Source organism: Cyanistes caeruleus, chromosome 2 (assembly GCF_971803275.1).
Source record: "Cyanistes caeruleus chromosome 2, bCyaCae1.hap1.1, whole genome shotgun sequence".
NCBI classification, from domain to species: Eukaryota; Metazoa; Chordata; class Aves; order Passeriformes; family Paridae; genus Cyanistes; species Cyanistes caeruleus.
In genome coordinates, this window is record NC_141702.1 from 73,396,550 (window position 1) to 73,423,976 (window position 27,427).

General features: G+C 38.4%; 1 protein-coding gene and 1 long non-coding RNA gene across 3 annotated transcripts; one reads left to right on the top strand and one right to left on the bottom strand.

Annotated features, from left to right (window-relative positions):
* Positions 1 to 42: 42 nt before the first annotated feature.
* LOC111926914 (sulfotransferase 6B1-like) lies at positions 43 to 18,184 on the bottom strand. Of its 2 annotated transcripts, none has more exons than XM_023923676.2 (8): positions 17,772 to 18,184; positions 7,649 to 8,041; positions 6,090 to 6,229; positions 5,338 to 5,427; positions 4,541 to 4,667; positions 3,708 to 3,802; positions 3,040 to 3,196; positions 43 to 1,451 (listed from the first exon to the last, which is right to left on the bottom strand). In XM_023923676.2, exons 2-8 carry the CDS (start codon positions 7,848 to 7,850, stop codon positions 1,321 to 1,323), a joined length of 942 nt encoding a protein of 313 aa, XP_023779444.2. In that variant the 5' UTR covers positions 7,851 to 8,041; positions 17,772 to 18,184; the 3' UTR covers positions 43 to 1,320. The 2 variants fall into 2 exon arrangements, with proteins under 2 accessions (XP_023779444.2, XP_086734006.1); XM_086877880.1 differs by lacking the exon at positions 17,772 to 18,184 and adding an exon at positions 11,144 to 11,240.
* LOC147654918 (uncharacterized) lies at positions 17,962 to 24,418 on the top strand. The gene is made up of 2 exons (XR_015283426.1): positions 17,962 to 18,891; positions 20,497 to 24,418. It is a non-coding gene; the product is annotated as an uncharacterized LOC147654918 (long non-coding RNA).
* Positions 24,419 to 27,427: the final 3,009 nt, after the last annotated feature.

Here is a 27,427-nt window from a genome sequence, read left to right on the forward strand (position 1 = left end):
GCCCAGGTAGAACCAACCAGCTTTAGAAGAATGAAACAAAAAGTCTTTTAATATTTTATTCTTTCCAACTGTTTCTTTTATTTTTACATCTTATCTGCTTAGGTGATGGATCAATAAATTGGGTGGGGTTTTTCCAATTTTTAATTCAACTATAATTACAGAACCTTATTTTGCCTTTTTTTCCAGAACAGGTCCCTGGACAAATACTGAAATACGGTGTCTAAAGAGTCAAATGCCAATGGCAGTACAGGAGAGCTGGGTATAGCAATGTCTCACACATTCACACACACACATCACACACATCACTCTTGACAACCCCACTATCTCAATAGAGGCATTTTCAAGAAAGACACAGACAAACCAGAAGGGTTCCAAGGGAGAACAACAAAGTTGAGAAGGCTCAGAGATAACCTCATCACAATTTCCAGTACTTAAAGGGCAGCTACAAAGAGGATAAAGTCTTCCTATTCACATATGGAGAAGAAAACAGGCAGTGGGTTCAAGCTGCAACAGGAGAGGTTTGATCTTGATAAATGGAGTAAATTCTTTCCATCATGAACAATCATTTGATGAAACAATGCCTCCAGGAACATGGTAAAATCCTCATCACTGGAGGGTTTCAAGATCAGATATCTAGATAGAATTTCCTCCAGACTCCCTTTCTCATGAAAGGTTGTACCATATGATTTTTCAATGTGTCTTCCAACCTGGGCTTCTCTGTGATCCTGTCAAAAGCAGTGCCTCTGAGTGAATCTTGCCTGTTAACATCAGCCCATCATCTGAAATCCATCTTGATATTTTACATTCAGAGGGATGAAGAGTCTTAAGAATACTGATCCATATTCCCCTTCTTTTTCCTTCCTCTAGCTTTGATTTAGTTTGTGCTGAATTCATGGAAGTTCTCTGTCATTAGGCTTCTGTCATATATTTTTGCTAGTGATATTTTCTGTGAAGATGTTACCTGCTTTGAAACAATTTTGAACAAAAAAATAATCTACATACTAAATAATTATAAATAGTCTAGAAAGATAGCATTTGGCTAGAAAGAAAAGGGACGTTTCCTTCCAGGTGACAGCTGGAACAGGGCTGTTGAGGTTTTTTTAAGTATGATTAGTCAACATCTTCCTTAGCAAATAGCCAAAGACCTCACCGTAAAACGAAAGGCCATTACTCATCACTGTCACTATAAATGCTGCTGCAATGATTCTTACAGTAATTCTAAGATGACTGGATTGTTTGATCTAGATTTCCAGTGTATAACATTCAGATGATCTAAGCCTGCCTTGCAAAATTCTTATTCTAACCATATTTCATTACTCTTCAGGCTTTGCAGTACAAGTCATACTTCAACTTTTTTCCGATTTTAGTTCCTCCTAAAAGTTCTTCAAATACTTTATCCATTTTCTTATTCTGATCTTCACTGAAAAGATTCTTCCAGTCACTTACACCACCTTCAAAGAAGAAAAGAAACTCTTGAAAACAAATAAATTTTATTTCTTTTTATATAGATCTGTCCTTTTTATTGCATTGTACACTAAATAGTGTTGATCCATTTTCCAGATTAAACATTTTTTCTACACCAATATATTTTTGTGAAATCAGTGGAGTTACATATATAATCTTCTGCTAAATGAAAAATAATATATTCCTCTTCAGATGACTGTGTTCAAAAAGGCAGCCTGAAGTCCTGTTTCCCTACATCTCTCTCCTCTAGTCAGTTATGACTCACAAAGTGGAAGATCATGAAGACTTGATAAGGAATCATCTGCCAGGAGGCAGACCTGGGTTTCTGCTCCTTTGGCAGCTTGAGTTTTTAGCCTTTGTCTTGGGTTGCAGTGCAAGCTGTAACCAGAAGTATGTATTCTATTACCAGCTGTTAAAACCAGGTGTGGCTGTGTTCTTTATCTCTTCCACAACCCATCCTCCCTCCAGGGGGATATCTTCTGTTAATGGGCCATTGAGTCTCACTGCATGACTGATAAATTCCATCATCCCATTGTCAGATGCTCCACCCAGGGGGAGGAGCCAAGCATTCCTACCTGGATATAATCTGAGACTTGGAACACCTTTCAGTCAGCCTTTCTCCACTGGATTTCCAGAGGAAGACTGGGCCCATGGATCCACCACCACTGGATCTTCAGAGGAAAATGACACCCTTCTACTGGATCACGGCTTCAACAGAACCACATCTGTCACTCCAGCAGCCACCATTTAATTGGACCGCTACCAACAGCCTGACCAACCCCTGTCAGGTTGTATTCTGACTCTGACAGTGGCTGGGTTTATTTTGTACTACTGAATTTTTATTTCACTTTTCCTAGTAGAGAACTGTTATTCCTATTCCCATATCTTTGCCTGAGAGCACCTTGATTTCAAGATCAGAATAATTTGGAGCGCCAGGAGAGGTGGGGTTTACATTTTTCCATTTCTAGGGCGGTTCCTGCCTTCCTTAGCAGACACCTGTCTTTTCAAACCAAAACATCAAGTTACTTCTTCAATGTAAAATGCAGAAATAGATTCTGACAACCAGGTTGCCCTTCTCATGTCTGTACATTGCAAAACTTGTTCCCTTTTGTTTCCTCTCCTGTGTGTAACTGGATTCTTTCTTGCTTGTCTTAGTTGTAATGTGTAGGACTGAATAGGCGTTTATAAGTGTCCATTACAGAAGATTCTTATACTCTCCTAAAAAATGTGGTCACACCACTCATGCTGACTTTGGCCCAGAGCTGCCTGCTCAGGTAAGCCTCTAATGGCTGGGCAATTGGTGTTCCAGGCACAGAGGTGGAGAGGAATTCAGACACATGACAGTTCCTCCTTCCTGCCAGCCATCTGTGAGCCTCTAAAAGTGGTCTGCTGTGAGAGCCTTACTGGATATCTTCCTCACCAGTTCTCCTTGAATAGTCTTCTCAAACAAAGCAGTGATAACCTACTTGATACTAACTTGTAATGCTAATATGAGAGCGAGAAAAAGAACCAAAGGATGTCAAATGTTCTTGAGAGTGTGACATTTCTACCTCTGAGTCACCTGAAGCTTCCTACCTTTTCGAAAGAAAATATTGCCCATTGGCCCATGGGTCTTCTCTGAGTTTTTCTTCATAGACTGGAAGCTGCTCCTCTCTACCACAAGCTGGAGCTCTTCCTCAGTCAGAGGAATTCCAAAGAAAGCAGCTATGTTTTTCACAGACAGGGCACGATTCTGGAAAAAGGAATGTAACATATGACATGACTTTCAAACAAATTATGCTGCTTTCCAAGGTGTTTACACTTCCCTATATCTCTGTGCTGGCTGCATACATAGGATATTCATAGAGTTCACTAGGATTAGAGTGGTCCATGGTGTTTCCCTTCTCCATAGTTATTTTGAAGGAGACATGAGCTGCCTTCCTGTGGATTACAAAACATTATATATGATTTACAGGTGACCAAAATCTACACTGCTGAAAACATAAAAGCTCCTCCCCCAAAAAATCACTGGAGATATTGATGTACAATTATTTGGGCTTATATCACAGATAAACAAAAAACAAGAATCATTTTCACAAGCAAAATTTCAAGAAGGTTTTTAAGTTTGAATTTCACCCTTTTTTCCCTTAAAACAAGAATCTATTTCATGCACTTTAGATACCCTGCATGCATATAATGCTGAATTGGTTCAGGAAAAAATGTCCCTTGAAATATAAAGTATTTGTAACTATTGGTAACCTTACCTCTTTTACCTCTTCATAGGTTACTGTCATAATATTTTCTTTGTCAATGTATTTGTTCCATTCAGAAAGGTATTCTAAGTAGCATCCCCAGGGAACTAAATAAAACAAAAGAATTCTAAGATGAAGCATAAATTAAGATTTTACAAGTTTTACTCATTAAGTTGTCTCAGACAAGGGCTTTATTAATCATGTCTGTGGAAGAGTTTACACACTTCTGTGGGAATTATAGGTTTTGCTTCAGGCTCAGGCATATGATACCATTTGTAAGTCAGAAAAACAAAACTTGTTAGTATTTCAAGACAGCTGTGAGTCCACCAAAAAGCTATCATCTTGCAGACCATTTTGTAAGACTCCCTTAATCCAGCCATGTGCTAATCCAAACTCATAACTTCAAACTAGAGCTATTACTTTTTTCTCTTTTTTAACACATTAGATTTAGTGCACTCTTTAATGTACTAGACTTAGTCCAAATAATTTCTTTCACCCAGCTTTGCATGTAGGTGATTATATATCTCCATGGACACAAGATGATGGACATGGTTAGAGTAGGGACAAAGGGTACCCAAGATAGATATAAGGAAGAACTGCTTCTTGCAGGAAAAAAAAACATTTTATACAAGTTTAAAAAGTCTGTGGAAGTGCAATTTTGACCAATATATATCCTCAAGCAGTAAGGTAAGTATGGTAAACTTCAGATTTCTAATTCTCTGTCTTTAATCTCTGCTTTTGTGCTGTAAACCAAAAAATCCCAGTGAAGCTGATATACCAAAGTACAAGGGTTTTTAGACAAAGATAAATCATTGGATAATTGACAAAGAAAAAATATACTGTACCTTTCTTTGTCGTGAAATTTGTGAAGAAATCATCCCAGGTCTCATAGGAGGGAAGACTAGCCATGCTATTGGAAAAATGGTAAGAAGATGTAGCTACATCTTTTGGATTACGAATCAACAACAGTATCTAGAAAAAAAAAAAATAATTATTAATAGAGAAAGATATAGCAGACTATAGCATTATAAAATAAATAATAATAATATACTTTATAACTGCAGTTGGGGATTTCTAATACCTCGTGTGCTACTTGCAGAAGTAGCAATTTCATTTCCAGTTCAGAAGGTGCAGAATTTAACTTTACTTTGGTACCATGAGAAGATGGTTGCCTATAAATACTATATTCTACAGATTAACCAAATAATTTAAGCAGAATCTAAGTATGTTTTGCTCAATACAAGCATAGTTCATCATTTAAGTAGCAGGGAAAATTCACAAAAATATAAATTCCCCCTTAAATTTGATGTATTGAAGCCCTCACTTGCAACAATGTCATAAAATTCCTCCCACAGGAAATCATGTCAAAATACATTTTGCCTCTGGAGGACTTGTTCAAGCCCTGCAACTCTCCTGTGGAAACTGTAACAAAGGACCCAATAAGGGCAAATTGAGGTTAAGTGAGATGAAGGGCAGTACTTAAATGGTCATGTAGAAATGGCCAGGCTAAACACATATAAGAGAGTGTAAGAATCTAAAAACTGTCAAAAAAGTACTATATTGGCTTAAAAAAAAAAAAAAAACCAAACAAACAAAAAACTGTTTAAGTGTTTGCTTTTCATACATAAAAATCAGCACTCACCTTGACTTTGTTTTTGAAGATAGACTTGGGGAGATTTTCAGGACGGAGATGAGTAACTATAAATCTCGGAGAAGGTAATTTGGTCATTCGCTTTAAGAATTGGAAGGAGGAAAGTGGATAGTAGAGTTAGTAAAAGTATTTTTTTTTATTAACCTATGCTAAAATATTGCCTTGATAAACTTATCAACAATTACTGGTTGATAGAAGCAGTTTTTGGAGTTTTTTGTGAGTGTTGCCCTGGGATATTAGTGGGCTGCTCTGTGTAGCTCTAATCTTCAAAAGCACATGAACAATTGGAAAGAGACTATCCACTGTTAGTTCTCTTCAGTGATAATTCTCTTCAGTTCTGTTAGACAAGGGATCAAATCTAGAGGTAGGGTAAAGATTAGTTATATGTGAAAGCCGAAGCATCGCAAGGACTGAGAGAGGGGATGAGGAGGAAGAGCTGGTAAAAGAGGCAAAAGCTAATATTTCATTATTTGATACTCCATGAAGCTCTTCTTAAATACAAAAGATGCTATGTTGAATTTCTGAAGTTCTTATGTATCTCATGGGTATGTGTTCCTCTCATGCCCACTTAAGTGTTCATTCATCCCTCAGTATTTGACAGTCCAGGTGAGATTAATCCTGATCATATGCCAAATAAAGAGAAGTGGTAATGTTCTTCTCAAACAATGGAACAGTTAATACATTATATATTCAGTATTTGAAGCACATAATTTTGATAATTTCCATACATATTCTGTTCCCACCTCATATTTCTCAGCATCTCCAACTTCGAGGTAGGGGAATTCTGCTAGTTCTTTGGCATTTGCACTGCCTTCCCTACCCGGTGTTTTCTTTTGAGATATGTCTATCAGGTCATTTAAGATTTGACTTAGCCAGTTTGTGCCTGAAAGAAGAAAAATACAGAATTTCTTTTAAAACTTTTAGAACGTACAGAAATGGATTTACCAGGGAAGTCAAGGGCTGGTAGTGCTACCAGCTGAGTTACTCTGCCTCCTTGCATGTGATACAATCACAGCTGACTATCTGGTCAATCACCTCCCAGGGTCCTCCTACTTCTGCTCCTCATAAGGACATATTTCTCCAACTTGAACACTTCAGTACACCATAAATTAACTTGTATACTGTAAACTAACTAATAAAGGAGAAGAACCACTACGATTCTATTAGGAAAGCCTGCATTAATATAATAAATTTTATTGAGACAAATATAAGGGATACTTGGGTGGTAAACCTGTACTTTAAAATCTAATGTATTATGCTGTATTATTTTAGGAAGAAAGATGGGTCACAGTACTTCAACACAGGAGCACAACTAGATCTGAAAATTGTATATTCATTTTATTTAACAACAGGAAAAAACTCAATGAAGTGACATTTCCTATACACATTTATTATCTTTTTACTCAAAAGATAACAAAGAGCCTGCATCAATTGCCCATCTCTAATTTACCATTTCCTGACTTCTGGACCCTGAGTGCCTACATCTTTCTCACTGCAGTCTTAACAACTACATTCAAGTGCATAACATATCTTTGGAAAGAAAATACAATAAAGAATCAAAAACTTCACAATCCTGTCAGCTGTGACTATCTCCTGTAAGGCAGTGTGAACCAATTGCTGGAAGAGAGAAACAGCTAGAATAAAATGTACATGAGGCACATCTAATCCAAGCCTTTGGCTTTCATGTGGACCAGTGCTTTCAGGCACAAGGAGAAAATATGTAGCATATTTCCCTGGCAGAGATCTCCTCTTGATTTCCCAATAATTAAAGAACAGTGTAATCACTTCAAGGACTACAAAAATATTTTTGATAGCTATTTCCTGATATCTATGTGAAAGAAACAAAAGAATATTCAGCATCTGAAAGTACCAAAGTCTCCATTCTGTGTAAAAACATAAAGATCTTAACTTTACAAACAAAAATGTGAGAGCAGACCATATAATATCAAGAGATCTAGTTATCTCTGGTGTAAACAACTGTATTTTGATTCCAATTTGTGCATTTAGCGTCATAACTATGGAAAGTAAAGATAACAAAAACCTTTATATGCTGTAGAAAAGAAAATCAGATTGTTTTTCTCAGTCTTTAGGAAAATTTCCCATATAAAATATTCATAATTAATTTGTTGTGCTTTTTAGAAATGAAATCAGTTCTACAAAATTCTGTGAACATTCTAAATACTATTATTTGTCATAATATATAATATTATGTATCATGTAATATATATTGCATATATTTAGTATCAACCTTGTTACTTGCTATTACAGAACTTTATTTATGAAAAAATCAAAATATATTCACCGGATTTAGGGTATCCTGCCAAAATTACATCATCACTTCTGGCTTCAAAGGACTCCAAGGCTTTAAATACTTCAGGACTGCAAAAAGTGGTAGGGTAGGGAATTCCATTGTACAAAAAAAGCAGTTGATCATGAGACAATGAGCTGGCAGATGCTGCTGCATTCTCTAGGAGATCAGTAAACACTTTCCTGGACTTGTCCATTCTTCTCTCTCTCACACACACAGGCTCTGTCACAGTGTGAAATGCTAAGTAGATGGAGAAGCCCACAGGTTGTCCTTTAATAGGTGCTTGGTTTGTTATTTGGGTTTTTTTCCTTGACCCCTTGAATAATAATTAACCTCCTTCTTTTTTTTTCCTTGACCCCTTGAATAATAATTAACCTCCTTCTGAACCTGTGAAAAAATATGCAACTCCAGTTGAAGACCTTAAGATGAACCTTTGAAATCAATAGAAGTTGAACATAAACAAACAAGCAGCCAAATGCAATTGCATTCTAGGATAATGGGCATAGATAATTTCAGAATAAATAATCAGAAATTTCATGCCAAGTCTGCAATTACGACACTGAATTTATAAAAGAAATATAACAAAATAGAATTACATGAATTGCAGAGTGAAATTTAAATGTCATGATCAAAATCCTCAAGGCAGTTCATCTCTTTCCAGTACTCACTGATGGGATTTTCTTTTTTTTCTTTATTATATCACTCATCATTCTCATCAAAGTAAGATAAAATGTAATGGGATTTGGAAAGAAAATGTTCAGTGCACTGGAGACTGAGCTGTGGACAGTCCTGGGAGTGTGGCTGACTGTTCCCTCTGGCTGGTGCCCAGGAGGGCATAGGGGCACATGCACTCTTTAGCCACTCATCATACTGCACTACAGAGATTTGTTTTTCTGGTGGTTACATGAAAATTACTAATTTATACATTTCTTTAATGGGCTCAATCATTGTTTAACAACGGTTCAGTCCTTAGGGAGTTGATAATAATATATCTTCAGCTGCAGTGATTAGTAGTTTAGTAGTTTATCATGCACTTCAGCTGCTGACTGCACTGACCCAAGTAGAAGAGCTGGCTTTAGGCTCAGGTTCAATATTTAAGTCTCTGGCAAAAGGGCAGATGGGTCACAAAAACCAAGAAAATAGTTCCCCTCCAAAACCTCCAGGAATTTACATGCCATCCTTTCTTCTCTATCTTTTGAATGCTGCCTGTTTGCACTGGAAGAAAGAGGACAACAACTACATACTTGCACACTTTTGACACTTGCATTCCCTGAGGGATTCAAGCCTGGTCCCTGAGGCATAATGCAGTGCTCATGGGGTGATCTAGCCCTACATTTTTACATCTATTTTTCCAGTTCATACCAAATCTTTTGCTTATCCCTTCATCTCCCTTCTTTCTGTAAAAAACATAGAAAGACTACTTATATGCAGGCATAATCTGAAACAAGTGGGTATCATATGGCCTGACCCATCCAGTGAATGACATCTGTGCCAAAGGGCAGACAGTTGGCACCACTTGCATCATCTCACTGACATCAGCTAAAAACTGTTGTCCTATGAAATAGAACTTTTTCTGGTTCTTGGTGAGAAACTAGCCACCCTAGCAAAACAAAAGGCAATTGAATTCATTTTTCTTCCTTATTTTCCCTTGGCACTAAACTGTCATGGACTGAAGATAAGAAAACGTGTTTAATTGGTATTTTTGCCTGCTGGTGAAAAAATTAGTTGGGACAGTCCTCCCTAAAGGTGAGAAAAGAGAAAAAATTGCCTGTAAATTATTAGTGTATTTCATGCATACTGTTGGAGTAGGGTTTCCAAAATTAAAAAAATATATTCCAGAGAAAATTCCAGAGGATTTCCAGTGTATTTTTGCAAGAAAGGGCAGTCAGGCAAATTATTCCTGATTAATTTATCCTTATGAACCAGAAAAAAAAAGCCTGTTATCAAAGCCTTCCAACAGAGCCCAAGGTGGTACTGTAATACATAGCATAAATAAATTCATCCTAAATTATAATCTTGTCTGATGAGAATCCTAGCATATTTCCAGGAAACCTTCTCTGATGAGATTATAGTGATATGCAGCAAGGCCAACATGAACATGCATCTGCAAGGAGCATATTTCCAAGAAACCTCCATCTGATAAGATTATAACTCATGAATATTTGTCTGCAGGAAGTGTATTTCCAAGAAACCAGACACAATTACAACATATGCACCCAAAACATCATGAATATTTGTCTGCAAGAAGTGTATTCCAAGAGATCCCTGAAAAGCCTGAAAACATATAAAAAGCACCTTGAGACAGTCGCAGTTCGTGAAGCATGGTGAAGCGGTGCTAGCAAGCCCCTCCCTGCCTCACCCAATGCTGTTCGCCCGGTACAGCGTCAAACTGATTTTTGCTTGTGGCTTTTTACAATTGTATTTTTTTAATAAATTCTTTTTATTAATCAAATTAGCTACTCATTTATAACAGTAGGTTTCTTTGGTTATGCAGCAAAAGCCGTCTGTACACCCACAAAGGAGCACAGCAAAGAAATGAAGGAGTACCTTGCCCAGATACTCCTATGAAATCAGCTCATCAAAGGCCTGTCTCCACAAGCTCAGAGGAGCTCATGCAGAGAGGAACGCAAGTTAAAGACTCTCAAAAATGAACTGGACCCTGTCCAAGAGCCTTCTATGGCTGTTCCAGGAAAGTTTCAGACCCAGTGTCCTGGTGTGAAGATGACCCATCAAAATGATCAGTGCAGGAGAATGTTTTGCAGACTGGCAGGTGCTGCTGTCTGGGGTTATAGGCACATGGAGAAATGCAGAGGAACAGCCTTTCATGGTTGCACATGACTTATTATGTCAGGATTACAGCAACAACTACCACTAAACAAATTATGCACCAGCTTGCATGATACTACTAATGTTGACTTTACAATATAGAAAGTACTGAAACAGAGATGAAAAATAACTAATCCTCAGCACAAGATCAGGGTTGATTTTCCTGACTTCTCTAAAAGACTCTTTAGGCCAGAGAACTAATCCATTTTAAAATTTTCTAGGATCCTCCTACATCTTTTCTTTCCCTCTTAAATAGTAGAGCCTTTTTCACGATGGTCACCTTCCCTGACCAGATCAAAGCTTGTCACAACATCAGATTAGTCCAATATAGATTGTGCATAGAAGCATATCCCTGCTCTGTCTTTCTTCTACCCAAAATTTCCCACATCTCTCTTAAACTTTCATCTCAACAGCTTTTTTATGGGCTTAGCTTTGCTCTCTCTGGAAAGGTTCCATTTTTGTAATCCCCTCTATGGAACAAGGTAGGAAATAAGAAATTTTCCACAACTTTCATCATCTCTATTAATGTATTGGCTAGTTGCCAAAGTTGCAATGGCTAGCTCTCCCACCTGTTAATACTAAACAAAATAATATGAAAGAACAAGCCAGTAAATACAGAGAATGTCTTGACACACAATGATGGAGAAATAATCTTATACTAACCTAAAGATGTCAGATGTATGTTAACAAACTCCCCAAACCATCATCTGGTGTCAGTGGGTACAGAGTTAATTTTCTTCCCAGTAGCTGGTAGAGTGCTGTGTTTTGGATTCAGAATGAGAATAATGTTGATAAGACACAGATGTTTTATTTGTTGCTGTTAGTGCTTATCCCAAGTCGAGGACTTTTCAGTCTCCCATGCTCAGCCAGCCAGCAGGCGCACAAGGAGCTGAGAGGAAGCACAGCCAGGACAGCTGACCCAAACTGGCCTAAGGGATATTCCATAGCCCATAGAGTGTCATGCCCAGTAAATGAACTGGGGACAGCTGCTGAGGAGAGGCCGATCACTGGTCAGAGATGGAATGGGCATTGGTCATGGGTGGTGAGAAATTGTGCTGTGCAGCACTTCTTTCTCATAGGCTTTATTCTCTTTTTATTTTCAGAATAATTACTAGTTATTATGAATAATATTATTTTGGTTTTATTTAAATTATTAAATTGCTCTTTTCTCAACACATAGGTTTAACCTCTATCTGATTCTCCTCCCCATGCCACCAGTGAAAGGGAAGGGTGAGGAACTGAGTGAGAGTTGCATGGTACTTAGTTGCTGGCTGGGGCTTAACCCTGACACACCAAAAGAACTTTATTTCCTTGCTTGTTTGTTTTATCTGAACTTTCCCAACTATACTGGTAAAATTGATTTTAAAAGTTGAAAGTCTGTGGCTAGAACATCATTAATAAATGTGAGGAGCCAAGACAGTGACGTCAAGAAATCATCTGTTACCTCACTGTATATCTATACAACTTGACATTAAAAGGGGAAGGGGAGGAAGGAGCAAAGAAGAATGTAATAAAACTCTCACTGATGTTATGGAAGACTTTCTGATTAACCTTATTAAGGTCCTGTTAACCTTTGAACTTATTATTAATCCCATTCTGGTCCATGCCCCTCAAATAATCAAAACTATGGAGCCTTTAGTACCAGAAGTAATTATATCATTCAAAGTGTGCTGTGGTAATACAAATGAGGCTGAATATAAAATGCAAATGTAAAGTAGGCCAAATTAAGCTGATTAAAGAGGCATTTGAAACAGGTCATCCAGATGCATTAAAATAATTAGTCCTGTCACATTCTTTGCAAAGTGATAAAGGCATCTTAATTTTCAGTATATGAATCTGAATGCACTAATCAGGATTATCAATGCAACTTTTTCAGTAGAGCACATGAGACATCAGTGGGTATATTCTTGCAGCTCGGGTCTTAAGCATAAGGTGAAAACTAAGTATGCTCACAGAGAGAAGATAATTTAATTCCTTTTCTGAAGACATTATTCACACTGGGGTTTTTTCCACTTGAATTATCAAAGACATCTTGTTTTATTCAAATATAATGGTATTATGACCAGAAAATCCTGCAAAAAGAACTACTAAGACTTTTTCTCTGATTTTTCTCAACACATGTTTCTCAGTGGCTTTTATTGAGTTCCAGTCATGGCACTGTTAAATAATCCTTTAATAAGTTTAAAGAATAATTGACAGCTAATGGCCTATGGGCTAATTCAAATACTAGTTGCTTAGCTACCTGGAAGACCTGGGCATGACCAATAACAACCTATGATCTTGGCCCATGATCTACCAATTCCTTCACCTTCTGCTGCCCTCTGAAGCACCAAGGGATCCAACTGAGCTCCTCATGGTGTATAGAGAAAGACAAGCTGGAAGCAAAGCTGGGAGAAGGATAGAGCTTGGCATCTGTTCCCTCCCACCCTTATAGGATATGGAGAGGAGGGAACAGGACACCTGAGCTGATGTAAAGGAACAGAGAGGGAAACAAGACTTTGAGTATCTCTTCTTTTGAAATACCTGCTTAACCACTCTCTGGTATCACCACTGTGTGATAACTGCTTTTCTGCTGCCTCCAGGGTAAACTTAGCACAGCTCTCTTGGTAGCATCACCTCTAACAATCCCATGCTCACTCCAGTGTTTGTGCAGCACTGAGCCTTAGCAAACAACTTTTTCTAGGAGGATCATATGGAGACCGCAATGCAAAAACACCTGACTATTTCCTCAGGGCCAAAGCTGATGCCAAGCAGGCAATTCAAGCCCTGTAAGACAGGCTAAAAAAGCCACTGCATCAGTATCTGGCTTCCCAATATGTTTTCTGGTAGCCATATAATCAGATTTTTCAAGTCCAAATGCAGGTATGTCACAAATGTCCATCTCCCCAGCTTCATGCAGCGTTCTCATCATAAACAAATGCAAGATTCCTGCACTTTAGTTTCTTCCTGAGGAAACCCATTACTAATGAATACATAAGATTATTTCAGACTAGCTGAAATTCCTCTGCAGTGCCCAGGCAGAACCAGCAGTGAGTCCATTTGTGTGTCTGCTTGGATCTTGGCCTGTCTCCCAGGAGTGCTCTGCTGAAGGACTCTGCTCAGGTGCATTTACCATGGGCCAAATGTCAAGTGTTCACCATAAAGTTTAAAAAAAATTTAAAACCCATTTTTTTCTTTTTTTTTTTATTTAATCTCCTCATGATTTTCTCTTCTTTTTTCATATGGTCAGAAAGTTTGATTCATTTCATCAATTAATGAGTTTGTGAAACTTTTTGGCTGTTTGAATACTATACCTCTCGAAACAGATTTCTCGGTCTCTTCCGAGCTGAGCTCCTTTGGAATACTACTCCATGGGGAGTTCCATTTATCTCAGTTCTCTGGGTCAGGAAGAAAACTCTAAAGCTTGTTAGAATCTTGTTCCTTGTGTTTATTAGGATGTTATCACAAAACTTGGCAGGCTTCCCAGACTTTCTGCGTAAGTCCAGTTCACCATCACCTGGCTCACTTTGCCTCTGAAGGCACAAAATGGCCCCAAACTACACAGCTGTTTCATCTTTATATCCATTTTTACCCAATTAACAATAGACACGTATATTGTTTTTATATATTAACAAATAAGTTTTCTATATCTATTTACATAATCAAAACTGTGACAAATTTTCAACCACTCTTTGTGCTCCTAAAAACTGCAGAATCATGGAGAAGAAGGAAGAAGGAAAGCTAAGAACCACACCTTTTTCCCTCCATCTTTATTCCATGTATTAAACACTCTAAAATCTGTATTTTTTTACTTCAGTGACATACTAAGCATTATACTACTTTCTACTTAATTTTTTATAAATCTTGGTTTACTCAGGGATATTTGGAAGCCTTTCTGTCAGTGACAGACAAGATTACTACCTTTTTGGAGAATAAGACAGAGAAATGTTTCTCCATTTCTGGATTCTTACAAGTTTGAGCTCCAGCAGGATTGCTTGGCTCTCATTTTTTCTAATCAGATTCCATTCAATACCTCCAGATTAATTCCTAGAGGGGAAAGGAGTGTTCATATTCCACTTGATGTACCTGATACTGGACAACTGTCTCTTCAAATGGCCAACCTGAGGAACTTTTATAGCTTGGAGTTATCCAAAATACACAGTACCCTTTGATCTCAGGAAAAACACAGACATAAAAACCATGAAACTTTCTCCCTTCTTTCTATTTCACATTACTTCTTTCTTAGTTTCAAGACTCCCTCATCTGAACCATTCACCTTTTTGATCCTAACATGATCTTTCATCTCTCTTTCCATATTCCCTAAGTCCATTCCCTATATGAAGATTTGCTTCACTGTATAAAGTTGAAGGGATTTTACAATCGAAACAAGACAAAAATAGCCAGCAGTAGCACAGCTCACTAGATGCACTTATCTGTTCATGAAATAAATTTCCATGCATAGTTTAGAAAAGACAAGATTTATGTCTCTTTTCAAGTGAGCAATTTATCTCGTTTAAGTAATTTTCTGCCAGCATTTATGGCTCTTTTGCTTCATAGTAATCCCACAGTTGCTGTCTTTGAAGAACAAATGCAGATATTTAATGAGAAAACTCCTAAATACTCACAGCTTCTACCATCCTGTTTTACAGTATTCTTAAACTGATGTTATTTTCCTTGATGTACCAGGGATAGTTTTTGAAGCTCAGTCCTGCAGGCCTTTCTCTTCCAACCAATAATGGAAGAGTGCTTTAGGACAGTAAGATTGCACAGACACCTGGGGCCAGTCCAGTTTCAAATTGGTGTCTCCACATGCCTTGAAAACTGTGTTTCCCATTTTATATAGCAATTTTATAACAGCTGTAGGTGCAGACTGCATCAAAATTGCTTAGATCCAAAAGTCAGTGCAACAAGACAACAAAAATGTTCCTGCTAGTGTAGATTACCAAGCTAGTGTATTATTTTTCACTCCTCATTAATTCCAGTGCTGTTCCCACGCTTAGTCTCTCCATCTCATGACCAGCAGCAGAAGCTGCTTGGTAACTTGGGGCCTTCAAAGACTCAGGAAGGAATGAGGCCACTGACCAGAGGCCATCAAGACTAGCTTTGCTGGATCACCCTCTTCTTCAATGAATAGATGAAGTTCATATTTAAAGTACAACGTTATGAATGGATTTTACCTGAAAAAGACACAGATAAAATGAGTACTATATCATACAAAGAATTTCAGGTTAAATAGCACAACTCCTTAATGAAGGCCTTATTATACACAGACCAGATTGTATGTGGGAAAATGTTTCACTAATTAGGTCTTAACTGCCACACTTCCCAGCTGAGTTCTCACTAACCTTTAGTAGCTGTTGACTTGGGTAAAAGTAGAGTGATCTCCAGCTACTAGAGTGACACATACCAAGTACAAGCAAACTGTGGAAGAAATACAAAAAAAAAATATCCTTTTCCCTAAACTTGAATACTATCAGGTTGGAGAATTGCAGGTGAGGGAGAAATGAAAAATGTAACTTTGAAGAGAAGGAAAAGAGCTGCTCTGAAGAAATGCCCCTATCAGAGAGGCAACAGATTTTATATATTAAAGTGCTCTTGTATTAAAAATCATATGTATTTTTATGAGTACAGACTCTTTAATTAATTGATTTGTGAATTTTATTTACTCCACAGAAATACTGATGCTACACCTGAAAAGAGCAGGTAGCAAAACCTGTCATCTGTTATGTGGGGAACTAATTATTGCAGAAGAATATTTGCATAAACACATAGCAGGTTTCTTGGAAGCACTCTCTCCTTGTCTGGAGGGAGCCAACAGGACAAAAGTATTTGTGGGACCACAGGGAATACAGAGCTTCTGTAATCAGGTTCAGAGCCATGCCTATCTTTGTCTGCAGCAGCCAGTAACAGGGAAAAAAAATTGTCACAGAACCTTTAATCCTGGTCTGGAGGAATATGATGCTGTTCAGTCACTGCATGAGTATTATAGATCGGTAACATGATGGATTGGCTCTCGCACTTAAGGGATGAATATTATGTATGTGATAAGCAAGTTTTATCCGTGTATAGTTATATCATCGTAGACTTGTTGTTTAGACATCCTCTGTTGTCCCCATAGTCCCCTTCCCCCGTCTCTGTTGTTGCCACCAGCCAGCCTTGGTTGTAAAAGACTTGTGGAGGGAGGGCATGCACATGTGCATGGGGCAGTTAAAAATAGGGAAGGCTTGTGGCTAAGGAGGTGTGGAATAACAACACCTGACCTGCCTGCAATCAAGTTGCAAGAAAGCAGTCTCCACTGATGGATGGCGAAGGAGAGTTGACTGGCAGACTTTGGGAGGAGCCAGGGTTGGCTGCAACCCCCAAGGGTATAAAAGGCTGAGCAGCCATTTCATAGATGAACACATGGTGGCTGGTCACGCGCTCCCAGCGTTTTTTACCTATTCAGTCCTGTGTTGTATCTGTTACGGTTTAATCAAACTTTGAAAATTTTAGAGTGGTCATTTCATACAATGAGCATTGTCCATGCTGAGTTCTGTCAGGTTCCTAAGGCTGCAGAGTATGATGGCTTTTAGCTCTAGCTAAAATCACCAGGGTACTTTACTCATTTCTTGCTGTGAGATATGGATTAGGAGAAGGAAAAAACAGGCTTAAAACTTAGAAGGAATAAAGAAACTTTATTAACAGGACTATAAGAATGAGAAACCAGAATAAAACCTCCGGAAAACTTTTCTCCCTCCACTGAACCTTTTTCATTTCCCAACTGACAACATAGAGACAAAACCTGGGATGTTAAAGCAGTACCAACTATACAACAGTCTTTTCATGAGTTTTTTGTAGGGAGAGGAATTTTCTCTTGTCATGCCATGGAGAGTTCTCCATAAGAAACAGTTTTCTCATGGCTTTTCATTTCTATGACTGGCAGCTGCCTGGGCACAAATTCTGCCATCTCCTCCCATTTTTACAGCCCTTCTAAAGCTGTGTCCGTGGGCCATGAACTCAAGGGGTATTATTTTAAGGATGAGTTCAAAGGCAAAGGTTCTCTGGGCAAAAGGCCTTCATCAGCTCCCTCTCTCTCTTTCTGTTCAAGCACCTCATGGGATCACAGTTACTCTACCATCTGCTTAGTTCACCAATGGATACCTTTGCTCAGATCTACAGCTTGAATACTTCATTCCCCCAATACTCTTTCATGAATTAAAGGAGTTATTTTTAGAACATTATTGTCTATGGCCCTAGCAAAAGAAAAATTCAGCTTATTAGAGCATCTCCTCATTCTCCTTCCATCTGAAGCTTGACTCCTTCTTTTATTGACCTTGATGTTTCATGTTGTCTCTCTATGTGTCCCTCCTTTTCTTTCCCTGGAGAGAGGGACAAGGCCTGCAGGTCTCATTTGTGTAGTGAAAGGGTTAAATCTTGCCGAGGTCATGCAGACAGTCATAGCATCGGATTTCCAGCTGCACTGCTGCCTCTCTCAGCCCGGAGAGGACCGTCCTCCTGTCCTCAGTCTGGAGCTGTCTGTGCGGGCCGGAGGGAGGGACAGAGGTGTCAGCAAGTGTCAGCAACCATGGCTCCGCCCAACCTGGGGCCAGAGGCCTCCCTGGGAAGGGTTTTAGCTGGAATGGGACCCAGAGGGCTTCCCGGGAGAAGGCAGCACCGCAACAGAGCCTGGCCCGCCCTGGGGGACTCCCCGCAGCCTCCATCCCCTGCCCGGGAGCCGCTGCAGTCTGTCCCAGCCCCCGCCAGGCCGCACAGGCCGCAGGGGAGCGGGGCCAGCCTCACCAGAGCCCCGGTACCTTTCAAGGCCGGAAACAAAGAGAAAGAAGTTCGCGGGGCTGGGTTTTTCAAAGATGGTATTCACAAAGTGAAATTACTCTTCAGTGGTGCAAAATGCTGTCAGTTCTCAGAACTGGATAGCTATTGGCCTGATCTCAAGCAGAGAAGAAACTCCCAGCAGCCTCTCAGAGAAATCACCGTGTTTCCTACTTCTTTCCCTAAATGCCAAACTACCACACAGAGACACTCCCAGGGAAGGCAGAGATGTCCTTTAGGCCAGCACACCGACCTCATAGCATCAGCTGCTGTTAGAAGCCTTTCTGTGCTTGGGCAGGGTGTGATTGCGGAAGAACAGATGAAGGCTATCAGGGAAGTTTCTTCTGAGCTCCTATGAAAGCCCCAGAGGCCAATACCCTGAGAAGACCTCAACAGTCTGCCTGACCAAAGTTTGAGCAAAGACACATCCCTCCCACAGAAAACCTCTGCCTACCATACATATGGCACAGCAAGTTGTGTTGATCAACAGATCAAGTGAAAGTCTCAGAAATCTGGGACCAGTGCTTGATTTTTCACTTCAGAGCAGACTCGAGAGGTGGGCAAAAGTAGCCAAGACCAAAGTCCAGGGCAGGAATATCTACCAATCACTCTTCCACAGTCAGGTAAGTACCTGTGCAGTGTGTTCCTTACAGTAGTGTTTCAATGTGTAAAGCAAACTGGTGGTTACAAAATATTCCAAACATTATCAAAAAAAGCTGTTAACCTGTAGGTGACTAGATGATACCACTCAGTAATGAAAACATCAAAATTATGGCTAAGGGTCCACCTAGTGCTGCCAGGAACAAAACTTGTAGCAAGGCAGCTCTGGGGTATGTTAGAAATCCATGAAACAAAAGCAAAGCAACAGTAAACTGTGGCTTTACTGTGTAGTGATGAAGCCAACAACAGAAGCAGCATCTACAAATGACACGCACAAACATAATCTGTTTGTTTTATGGCAACCATTTTTATTAGGCAAAAAAATAAACCAGGAGTCTCAAGCTGACATGCTATGCATGATACTTGAGTAAGATTCAGATTTCTGCTGATGCAGACTTGCAAAGAAGCACATGGCCTGGCAGAGAATTTACTGAGCAACTCTTGCTTCTAGATATGTATCAGTATTACCCAAAGCTGTGAAGACAGAGGTAGACATTCTGCCTTTAAGAAGATAACTATACTTTAAATAGATTGAGCTACTAGTGTGTTATGAGCTTCATTCTTAGCAGTTTTTAATGCAGATTTAATTCAGATTTCAATTAAGTCAATACAAAATTTCAAATTATTTGAAGCATAATTGTATGAAAACTTAACTGTGGCAGAAATCTTTTTTGCCAAAAAGCGACCTGAGTTGATAGTTTTTCTGTCTAGATGGAAGATAGACTTCACTGCTGTAGAAAGACTGATGAATTCATTAATAAAAGCAGGAATTGAATATTCCATTAGGAAGGCATAAAGAGAAGCAGTGCTGTTAGATTTCTCCATATGTGGTTAGTTATAATATTGTTCAATAAATTAACAACTTCTCAATATGCCAAAGGTCTTACATATAGCATTAACATCTCATATACACTGTAGATAATATAAATGCAGCTGTAGTTCAAATATTACTACACTTATCTGGACATTGACTTTTGTCCTATGTATAATGATTAGAGCTCAAGAAACAATTGCTTTAACAGCTCTGGTTTACTTCTCAAGTTTAACAACACACATATTTTAACATGGAGTGCTTGCTACCAAGTGCCCCTTTTACACTTCCTCCATTTCCAGACTATGCTTTTCCTCAAAAAGCTTCCTCCAGTCACTAACACCAAAGAATCCTTACTGACACTGTAAGATTTAATGTAATAAAGAATCTTTATTCACATCACTCTATGTAGGATATAGTTAATAGGAAAAGTCTACAACATACAGTAATACACAAGAAAATAAATCAGACAGCTTTACACCAAAATTTATGGTGTATTTTTTTTTTTTAATTTGCAAGTAACAATATCACTATCCTTTCTCATTCATCTCAAATAAAACATGAAAGATTTCATACTTGTAAGTGCAACATCGTAATTACATTATTAGTAGTAATTACTATTATTATGATTTTTTTAATTACTGTTGTTACTGTTATTGCTACTATAATACCTATTCTGATTATCAGCATTATTATGTGCCGCAAGAAAATATATCTAATTTAGGAAAGCTTGCTAGGATAACATCATCTCTTACAGCTTCAGAGGACCTCATACCTTTGAATACTTCAGAGGTGCATGGCATTGTAGGATAGGCAGTTCCCTCATAGGTAAAAACCAGGTCTGTGATTTTTTAACACACCAACTAAAACTGTTTCCAACTCTTCTGTTCCTTTTTCTTCCCTTTTGCTTTCCATAATTCTCCACTGACTTTAACAATCATGGGCAGCAGAGGAAGGCACAGGTTACTATTTATGGGTTATTTCTTGGAGGGGCCTTCTCAAGTAAGGGAAAGGGAAGGCCTTCACAGTCTTTCACAGAAAATAATCCTAAATGAGCTGCAACTGAATCACTTAAAACTGTCTCACTGACAGTGGTGTCTCACTGACACCACTCCACTTAGAAACCCATAGACTCCAGAAGAAATATAAAGGAATCTGTTTTTATTGACTGCTCAAAGGGCAGCTAACATGCATCATATATCATCCAGTAGTTATTCCAATTTCACCATAGTTAACATGGCCTTTGACATATGAACATGAGATAAATAAGGGAAATTAGGCTTCATACTTTGCCTAGAAGTGAATATGATAACATGGCTAACTAACCTTGGAAGAAAGTGTTTTTCCATACACACTGAGGGAGGCGATTCAGAATACCCATACATGACAAACAGTGTAAGACTCTTCACTGATGGTCTTTTCAATCTACTTCAGCAACACCAGAGCTTTGGCCTGGATATGCAGATCAAGAAAGAGAGGGTCCAGAAGAACGGGCAAGGCAGCAGAAATAGCAGCATGCTGACAGGGTCCTGAAAAGAGATTTGATGACTGATAAAATGGACACACATTGCAGTGTCATTGAGGGTCAGATCTCTGGGTCAGTGTGATAAAGGAAGCAGATTAAGAGACTCTAATGAAAGTGCTCCTTGTGCTTTTTCAGACATCTGCCTTGTCCTAAAAAGTATGAGTAGCTGGAATAACTTGGGAGTTAGACTAGATGATCTTTAAAGTCCCTTTCCAACCCAAACCATCATATGAACTAGTAAGCATTTAATTGCCATTTTAGGCAAATAAAATAGTCCTGGTTGGCATGGAATGGGGATGGCAGGTCCAATATACAAAGATGGGCAAGTGCATCAGCTGTACTTTTTTCTCAGAAGTAAACTAAAATGTTTATATTCTGTGAACAATGATCCATACATAAGTGTTTTAAATGGTGAACTAAAAATTTGAACTGGTATTTTATCATTAGAAGCATTACATAAATGAAGAGCTGCCATGATAAAAATCAGAAAAGTCATAGCTTTTGATACATTCTACAACTGTGTAACCAGTTCAAGCAAAACCCCACTGCAGGACACTGCCTTAAAGTTAAGAAGCTTTCAAAGAGTAGCAACAGCCTCATGGAAGATAAATTCTCAGAGGGCTATGAAATACAAGAATTTACAGTTTCAAGATGTCTTTAGATGACAGGTTAGAGACTAGGAAACAATTTCGAGTAATTATCACTAAATTCTGGATATTCTGTTGTCCACACTTGTACCTAGGACACATAGCTAAATGCTACTTTGGTCTGTTCTATGATCCATATTCTTTAAAGACTTTGTTTTAACTTGGCCTCATGTCACAGCAGTCTAGCCAGAATCAATATTTATCCTGTAACGCATAAATAAAATAACAAATCTAAAATATCGCTTAAGCTTCAATGTATGCTCTATTACACAGTGTTTGTTTAAAGTACACAGTTAAGCTCATTCTCAGGTTACAATTGGTGAAAAGATCAGTTTTCAGGCTTTTAGTTCACTCTTCTGTTTGCTTAGCTGACAGTTATAATTAAAAATAGAGAGGTTTATCCTGCTCTAGGTTGATGTACTTATAGGGCCTGTGAGCACTGTTTCATATTATTTTATGAAGAATGGATCATGTCAATTCTGTCAATCATTCCAAAGTCTTTCAGGCTAAGAATTTGACATGTTGCCAGGGGCTATATTTTTTATGAGAATTTTAGTGAAAATGATCTTACCACTTCCAAATATGTGAAAAAATGGTTGGGGAAATAGTTTCTTCCCTCCTTTTTATGGCCATTATGATTAGTATTTAATTAATGAAGTCATGATTGAAGCCTTGACTTAGTTAGAGCTTTAGTAGTCATAATTAATATGAGTTTTATTCAGTTTCATTTTTTTCTGCATGCTCAAAAGAGTTAGATAACAAAATTTTTTAAGCCTTACCCTAGTTAGAGCTTTAATGAGCATAGTATAAAGCTCGTGAGTTTTTTCCAGTTTTATTTTCTTCTCCACCCTTAAAAGAGTAAAATAACATAAAAATTTTCCTCTACAAGAAATGTTCTCATTATTTATTATCTAAATTACACAAATTTATCAGAATGTAACAACAGCTACCACCAGCTTGTTGTTGCCTTCCTTTCATAGGTAGCTGAGCTCAAATTTATCATTGGGCTAAGGGAGCAGAAATTTGACCTTGTTATTTATCATTCAACACAGAGGCCTGCATAAAAGCCCAGATCACTACAGGGCATGGGACAAGTGAAAGGAGCAGAAGAGCTGAGTCTTGGCTCCTGATAATGCTGGGTAGAGTTGCAATTCAACCAGAAATAACATCTCCAGTCATGTATTTGGTTCTTAGCAATGAAAAGGAAACCTTTGTTTAACACTTCAGCTGCTGAAATAGCCAGGGAGCAACAACATGGGACTCAGCCTTTTTTAATGACAGATATTTGAGCCAGTTTAATAGAAGATATTTTAGCCACTTTTGCCCACACTGTATCACAGAAACCTGGAGAAAGCCCAGGAGAACATTTAGTACAACTTCATTGCCAAAGGAGTTAAATTTGGTGACCTCGGCACGAGGCTGAGCAGGACTATGCCCAGTGGGCTTTGGAATCTGGCCAAGGACAGAGATTTCCCAGATCATGTCTTCACCATTTGATGGATATAGAGCATACTTGAAATATATGATGAACTCTACCTTGATGCTTAGGTAATCTTACTGCCGTGAATCACAGCAAAATTATTCCATGTTTATAGGCAATAAAGAATGCCTAAAGCACACTGTGGAATACACATACACTGAATGTATATCTATTTTGTTTATGAGAACCTAGTCTGGAATGTAGAAAAAATTGGAATTAAGCTAGTGATATGGTTTTGGTAATTTTTTTACGTAAAGATACAGAGGAAACACTATTATATAACTCTGGAGACTTCTGGAGTACTTTCTGATCAAACTTTTTTTCATCAGAAAACTTCCATCAGCTGTACTGCTAACACCTAAAAGGAAAAGTCAGATTACAGACGACACATGGAATGAATCTTGTGTTCTGAGAGGGCAGATCTACCTGCTGTTCTTCACACTGAAGACTGTGAAGTCTGAGAAAGATTCAGGCACTTTAATTTTTAAAAGAAGATGTAAATAGGACTGAGAATAATTCTTGGTCCCAAAGATAAAAATCCTAATGAATGTATTTTTATGGGAAATGAATAATTTTACGAGACACTGCTGATAAAATTAGGCTTAGATTCTTTTTTTTACTGCACTTACTGGAAACCAGTCTAGTTGAATGATTTGTTTGAGCCCATTATCACTCTGAAGCAGATACTGAGAAAAAACAAAGACACAAGGATAAAATATGTATGAAAAACATAACCGTTTCAGCATTAAGAAAATAAATTATTTTATCTTCTTTGCTTCATTAATTTCAATCATTTTTGCCCTGAGACCAAAAGTTTTTTCTAGTTTATATAGTAATCCAATACAAGACCTCCTCCTGACAAATATTCTTTATCTGTATATGATATATAAAGAAGGCCATAATAACAAGAGTGCTACCAGACTTCTCAAAATCCTTCATCTACTAATAAATACCATCCCAAAAACTTTGATGTCAATAATATCATCACAGTTTTGGTCACAGTTCAAAGGGACATTTTCCTGCTATGTGTAGACAGTTGTATCTGTGATAATTTCTCTTTGCAGAACGGAGAATATTCTCTGTGGCATTTCCTGACATTTTTTCCAAAAACCAGAATTTACTATTTTCAACAATGATTTGAACACCCTTCCTTGTTATTAAGATCTGAAGAAAAAAAATTATATATTTTGGTTTTTTTATTCCAAAATCTGGTTCTGAAAAGAAATAGTTGATATTCTGCAAGTTACTGACACTGAAGATTTTTTTTATTGGTCTTTGAACAAACTTGATACCAGAGAAGTGTTTAACAGAGCTGTGGGAAATTCAGTTAGATTTTCCAAAACATTTTCCAGTAGTTTGAATCTTCTTATTTGATATCCCTGCTCTTTTAACTGTGAAAACAGAGGATCTAAGATATTAACCAGACCAGCTCAGATGTGTGAAGCTCTCCATGTTTGTTTACTTCAATGGAAATGACAAAGTGCCAGCACAGTTCTCACAGACTTTCTCATGTGTCTTTCAGGAATTTTCAAAGCTTATCCCATTTTACCCCTACCTCTTCAGGAAAAAAAACCAAGGCTTTCCAACAATGGAGAAAGCACAGAAGAAATTCACATTGGACAAACAGGGAAACTTCAGTCCTCTCTTTCTTCCAATAATTAAAAGATTGCCTGCCTTGCTTTTTTTTCTAATTTTCTGGTATCATCTAAATTGGAAGTGGGAAAGGGATAACCTGGGATGGTCTAAGAGTTGAGAGGGTGCAGGCAATAACTGCATCTGTGAAACTGAACTCAAGAATCAAGGTAAGGAGGAGAATAGGTGACACTAGCAAAAGAGGCAGAGATGCTGGATTTTCATGACCTGGGAAAAAACAGACCCATAGAGGGAGTTGTGCTGCTCCCACTCTCAAGCCCATGAGTTTCCATAGCAACATCACATGCCCAGGGGATGCTTGGAAGATGCTCGGGAGATGACATCGCCTGCTGCCTGCTCTCTACATCAGAGCAGATCCCGGGCAGTGATTCCTAGTACCGGGACTGGTCTAGGTAGATCTAGCACAGCAAATTCAACAGAATCGGACAGCTCTCAATCAGCTAGCTCTTCCAAAGAGGAAGATGAGACCACAGCTGCCCTGAATAGGCAAAGGAGGGGAAAGATAGCCAGAAGAGCCATAAGGAAACATAGTCCAACAGCCAAATGTACTAGGTCAAAAAGGGAAAAAAGGGAAGAACCAGTTCTGCAAGCCCCATTATGTCAAGCAGTCAGCAATCAGGGGCCAACATATATAAATCCCTTGTCAAGTTAGAGCAGTGGAAAACCACTGTGGGAAAATATAAAGAAAATCCAGATAAAGAAGCAAATTTAGTAGAAAGGGCAATTAATACACAAAACCCTGACTGGGCTGATTTGAAGTCTATGTTGGACACATCGCTTGATACCTCTGAAAGACTAATGGTTAATAAAGCTATTACAACTTCTGCAGAGGCACAGATAGCTGGTGGATTAATCCAAGGTACAGTTGCAGAGGTATTTCTCTTAGACAATCTTGGGTGGGACCCTAATTTGCCAGGACAGATGGCAAGGTTAAAATGATATCAGAATTTCATAGTGTGTGGATCACAGTGTCTCTAAAGCTCTAAATTGGTGAAAGCTTTACAAAGTAAAGCAAAATTATGATGAATCATCCACTGATTTTTTTAAATAGGTTAAGAGAAACTGCCATCAAATATACAGACCTAGATGCTGAATCAGCTGATCGGAAAGCACATCTGGTTCCCTTAATTATGGGCCAAGCTACAAATTATATAAGAAAGCTGCAAAAGCTAGACAGGGTTCAAGATATAGATAAATTGCTAGAAGTGGCCTGGAAGATATGTCGGGACAAGGCCCAAGTGACAGAGTTAGACACCAAGCTAGTAAGTAGGTGATTCAGGGGAAGTCATCCAAGAAATCTTCCCCTAGAGACAATGATCAGTGTGCCTATTGTAAAAAATGGGGACATTGGAAAACTCACTGTTCAATGTTGAAGCAAAAATCCTCAGTTTCCCAACTCACATCAGGACAAGACTCACGCTCAGAATGATGGGGACTGAAGGTTTCTCCTCCAGCACAGCCTTCAGTTTATATGGTACTCCTGTACAAGACCTTCTCCTGACAAATATTCTGTATATATGAAGAAGGCCATAATTAGAAGACTGCTACCAGTCTTCTCAAAATTCAGTTATAGCTAAGCTGGAGAAAGACATCATCAGATGTCTTGGCAGATACCAGAGCAGCATATTCTGTATTAAATACTTTAGAAGGAAAACTGAGTCAAGATACTTGTATGTTGTTGGGGTGGCAAGGGTAAGTGAAACAAGACCTTTCTTCTTCCTTTAAAATTCAAATTGGGGAAGCACTGGGTAACCCATCAATTCCTTTATATGCCTAACTCCCCCAAACCATTGCTGGGGAGAGATTTTCTATAGAAATTGGAAGAAGAGATTAAATTTAAAAAGGAAAGAGGTGTATGAGTTGTAATTCATGAATCTAAATTTGTCAAAGTTGCTGTACTTTTTATACAGGACAAATGTGGTGAAATCCCCATTGAAGCTGAAAATGCTGTAAACCAAATAGTGTAGGCCAGTGATATTCCAGGAAAATCCAAATGGGCAGAACCAGTGAGTATTGCACTCAAACCAGGACCCACAATGGTAAGGCAAAAACAATACTCTTTGAAATTAGACAGTTACAAGAGATTGGCATCTGTAATTGAAAAATTCCTCCAACATGAGTAATTAGCGCAATGTGAGTCTAAATACAAAAACTCTGTACTTGCCATTAAGAAAGCAGATGGTAAGAGTTATCAATTAGTACAAGATTTAATTAACAAAATTACAGAGGACATCCACCCAGTGGTAGCCAATCCCTACACCCTTTTGATCACACTGACAGACAAATTAGGGTGGTTTACTGCTGTAGACCTGACGGACAGCCAAGAGCTCTTTGCTTTTGAGTGGGAGAATCCCGAGACAGGAAGGAAAAGTCAACTTACTTG